This window comes from Anopheles marshallii, chromosome X, assembly GCF_943734725.1.
Source record: "Anopheles marshallii chromosome X, idAnoMarsDA_429_01, whole genome shotgun sequence".
In the NCBI taxonomy this organism is placed as follows: Eukaryota; Metazoa; Arthropoda; class Insecta; order Diptera; family Culicidae; genus Anopheles; species Anopheles marshallii.
Window position 1 is genome coordinate 4,120,780 of NC_071325.1, and position 3,933 is coordinate 4,124,712.

Genomic DNA, 3,933 nt, shown 5'->3' on the forward strand with positions numbered 1-3,933 from the left:
AACCAGAGTGAGAACGTGTAGATCGTACATCTATTATCGTATACATGGAAATGCCGGTGTCCAGCCGGTGTGTGGGAGGGCGTGAAGCAAATGCCGATGTGACAGGGCCAATCTGCTGTAGACGGAGAGACAAAATTAGCAAAGAAGCAATTATTCAACAAGATCACCGCATACTAACGCGCGCAGCGAAACCATCGTGTATTGTGTTAAACGATGTTGTTGATTTATCATAGATTCTAACGCCCCAGCAATAAATAAATCATAGAGCGTGGTGCAAACCGCAATGCAGTAGAACAAAACGATACGATTTTTCACTACTTTCTATCGCAAAAACTATCACACTTTACCGTTGCATTCGTGCACAGCTGAGAAAGTAAACAAATGTGTTTGACATTTCGTTTAAGCACCGCTTGTTTATATCGCAGGGTAAAACAATGAACAACACGAAGTAGAAAACATAAAGCCACCCAGGCAGCTTAAAGCTTGCCGAACAAAGGCTGTACAAATAAAATAAAATAAAATTATCTCAAGTAGAATTTCCATTTTACATTGTTGTTAGCCAATGTACTGGTACTAGTTGATTTGTTCCTGCTTCATAAATGAGAAAGGGTGCAAAGGCAATAAGAGCGAACCAAAAAGTGTTTGAAAGCTCTCCTACCATAGAGCTTTTGTTGTGCGGATTGCATGGATTTAGGCGCAATTGTTAGCGATGCTTCTAGTATATAACATCAGCTGTTTTACATTATCACCTTGTCGTGAGCTTGTTTACAGCTTGTTTATCACATTTAACAAGCTTTTCGTGAACTTCAACACCAAGTAAAGGAAAGTGTTAAAGAAAACAATGTTTATGTTGGTTGTTTTCTATTGTTGCTAGCGCACACAATATTTCCCATTCGTCTGCGTTTGTGCGCGTGTGTGGAAAATATGGCAAGAAATGCCAAACTGACGTGCGCACTGTATATAAGACTGCCTGTACACAGAGTGCCACACACTTTGCATGGCCAGTGACTCACTCGTCGTGAGAAAAATCGAAAAAAAATGACACGAACGGTCTGAAAACAAAACAACCCACAAGAGACGCAGGTGGTGCATTCTCCTGGTCGCTGGCTTGTTGATTTCTGCTGTTGTTCCTGTCTGCCTTGTGCCGTTCGCGATGGATTGCAGCCCACCGGATACGCTGATACTGAAATCAATCGTACACACGGGCACGAAGGTGGTTCCGTTTCGTGATGGCACAAGGGTAAGGGCACCTTGGTGCTGTTTGGGTGGAACTTAACGCTGCTAATGACGTTCCGTTTTCGTACCGCCTTTGTAGGTAAAATTTCACTATCAAACGAGAAAATGTGACGAATCGCGAACGCTCATTGACGACAGTCGAACGCAGCAGAAACCAATGGAGCTAGTGTTGGGCAAAAAGTTCAAGCTCGAGGTGTGGGAATCGATTGTACAGCAGATGGCCCTGCACGAGGTGGCACGGTTCCGATGTGACAAATCGCTCGTGATGCAGTACCCGTTCGTGTCGAAAACGATTCGTGACGCACAGAAACCGCGAGAAGAACGGAAACACTGCTGCGGCATGACCGTACAGAACGAGGGCATCGGGTACAAAGATCTGGACGAGCTGTTCACCAACCCACAGGACCTGGAGTTCACCATCGAGATATTGTCGATCGAAAGCCCGGAAGAGTACGAGAAAGAATCGTGGCAGCTAAGTGACAACGAGAAGCGGTCGCTGGTGGAGAAGCTCCGCGAACAGGGTAATGCAGCGTACAAAGCGAATAACCTAACCGCCGCCCTGGAGGCGTACTCGTACGCTACAGGCATTATCGAGCAGTTGATGCTGAAGTAAGTGGCCTGCACTCTGCACCCATGCATCAAGATTAGTGTTAGGAGATCAGGAATGAATAACTCTGATTCTCTAACTTAACCGCAGTATCATGAATAACGCTTCACAAAAGATCGTACACTGATCAACTCTTCTGCTTATTCAACAGGGAGAAACCGCACGAACCGGAATGGAATGAGCTGGCTCAGATGAAGGTTCCACTGTTGTTAAACTACTCGCAGTGCAAGCTGTACGAGAAGGATTACTATGCCGTGATCGAGCACTGTACCGAGGTGCTGAAGTACGATCAGAACTGCGTGAAGGCGTGGTTCCGGCGCGGCAGGGCCCACGCCGGTGCCTGGAACTTTGATCGTGCGCGCACCGACTTTGAACATGCTGCCGAGCTGGACTCCAACCTGCAGCCTTCCGTGCGTAAGGAGCTGGCCAAGTTGCAGGAACAACAGCGCCTAAGGGATATAGAGGATAAGTTAAAGTATCAGAAGCTTTTTTAGAACAATTTTTTTATGGTAGTAGGTGGGGAGATAGGTGTATAGAATGGAAAAGGGGTTTTGGCTAAACAGTCTGCACTGGTTGTAGGCTGTACTGGATTTTTTCACGACCCAAAGTTTTCTCTCGCCGGTCGAGTAATTGTTTTTTTTTACAATGGTTTTTGTTTACCTGTTTGTTTTTGAACCGTTTATGTTCTGTATTTGTGTTGTGTTAACTTTATTTTGCTATTTGTTTTTTACTGTATCGTTTTGTCTGTGTGCTAAATTAGGCTGCATCTAGATTAGAGCGGATGATTAACAGTCATACAACACGCCGCACGAGCGTCCTTGTAAAATTAGGTGTAAAGAAAACCTTTTTTTTGTTTTTGTCTTAACGACCTATTATTAAGGTCATATAAGAGCTTTTATACATATTTTCACATATTAGCAGGGTCTTGGCTATATATATACATAATTATTCGGGATGTTAGCAATGATAGTGTTCATTCTACTTTTTTTAAGGTTTACAACTCTCTTTTGGAGATGTAAGCTCCCCTTTGGTGGTTGTCACACGGTGACCTGAATTACCCACAGCTGAATAGTTCCAGTCGATGGATCTTTTTCTTCTTTATCGGCACAACAACCTCAAGAGATCAAGACCTCAAAAAGAACGCCTGCCATTTCTGACTTTCTTTGACTTTATTTACCCGTAGCTGGAGATAGTTAGTCTTGCGTACGGAGGATTCGTCCGGATAGGATTTTAGACCGGCCCTGTCGCGTGAAGGCCGACGCCGCTACCAATACGCCACCGGCCGGCCCCAGGAAGTCCATGGATAACTATATATTTAATTCCTTATATTTGTACTATGCATCTACGTATTTAAAACTCATTTTTTATGCTTATGTTAATTTTTTTCCAGCAAATATTCCTCCCCCTCAAACATCCAAATCAAGCAAGAATATTTGTCGGAAGTCTTCTACCTGGTAGCAATTGAACAGAATCGTGTAGCGCTTCAAAAATGCTCATCTAACAGAGCACTCGAAGTCATATTAAGTAAAAGATGTTGTGCATATTGGTGTTGGTGGCTAAAACGTTGCTTATTTATGACAGTACAATCCGTGTATCTCTTTGTTGTACTTCCTTTTATTACATACACCACTACATAATGAAACCACACTTAGTGCACAATCGTTCTTCACAATTGATCAGAAATTGTTTCTTGAGTCAACAGATAGATAATTGTGCCATTTTGGATCAGTGAGGATAAGGGTCCTTTGTGGAAGAACGATAATCAGTGTGGAACACAGTCTTGCAGACGATGGCAGAATGGTTCCTAAGAATCAGAAAATACATGTATAAATAGTGGAATTATGATATCACACAACCAACAATAAGCATTATTCGTCAACTCGCAAGAAATAGCTATCCATCCGAACGATTCACCAGGTGCGGTTGTACCTCCGCAAAACTGTTCTATTTAATATTAGCCGATATCGATGTGATGTGTTGATAGCGAATTTGCGGTGGATAATGATCTGGGAAATATGGCAACCAGACCTGCGGGAACCCCGTACCGGCACCGTTGTGGTGCGAATGTCAGCGTACGGCTATCTATCTTC

The 3,933-nt window shown here is 43.5% G+C and overlaps 1 protein-coding gene across 1 annotated transcript; it reads left to right on the forward strand.

Annotated features, from left to right (window-relative positions):
- Positions 1–1,153: 1,153 nt before the first annotated feature.
- On the forward strand, positions 1,154–2,337 carry LOC128708873 (AH receptor-interacting protein). Its single transcript, XM_053803856.1, has 3 exons — positions 1,154–1,240; positions 1,316–1,845; positions 1,995–2,337. Exons 1-3 carry the CDS (start codon positions 1,154–1,156, stop codon positions 2,335–2,337), a joined length of 960 nt encoding a protein of 319 aa, XP_053659831.1.
- The last annotated feature ends 1,596 nt before the right edge of the window (positions 2,338–3,933 follow it).

What these genes read in the sequence shown, in the direction of transcription:
- LOC128708873 (XM_053803856.1), top strand. Translation starts at nt 1,154, where the DNA reads ATGGATTGCAGCCCACCGGATACGCTGATACTGAAATCAATCGTACAC. An exon ending in CGTTTCGTGATGGCACAAGG is followed by an intron (nt 1,241 to 1,315) that starts GTAAGGGCACCT and finishes CCGCCTTTGTAG; the next exon opens with GTAAAATTTCACTATCAAAC. An exon ending in ATCGAGCAGTTGATGCTGAA is followed by an intron (nt 1,846 to 1,994) that starts GTAAGTGGCCTG and finishes CTTATTCAACAG; the next exon opens with GGAGAAACCGCACGAACCGG.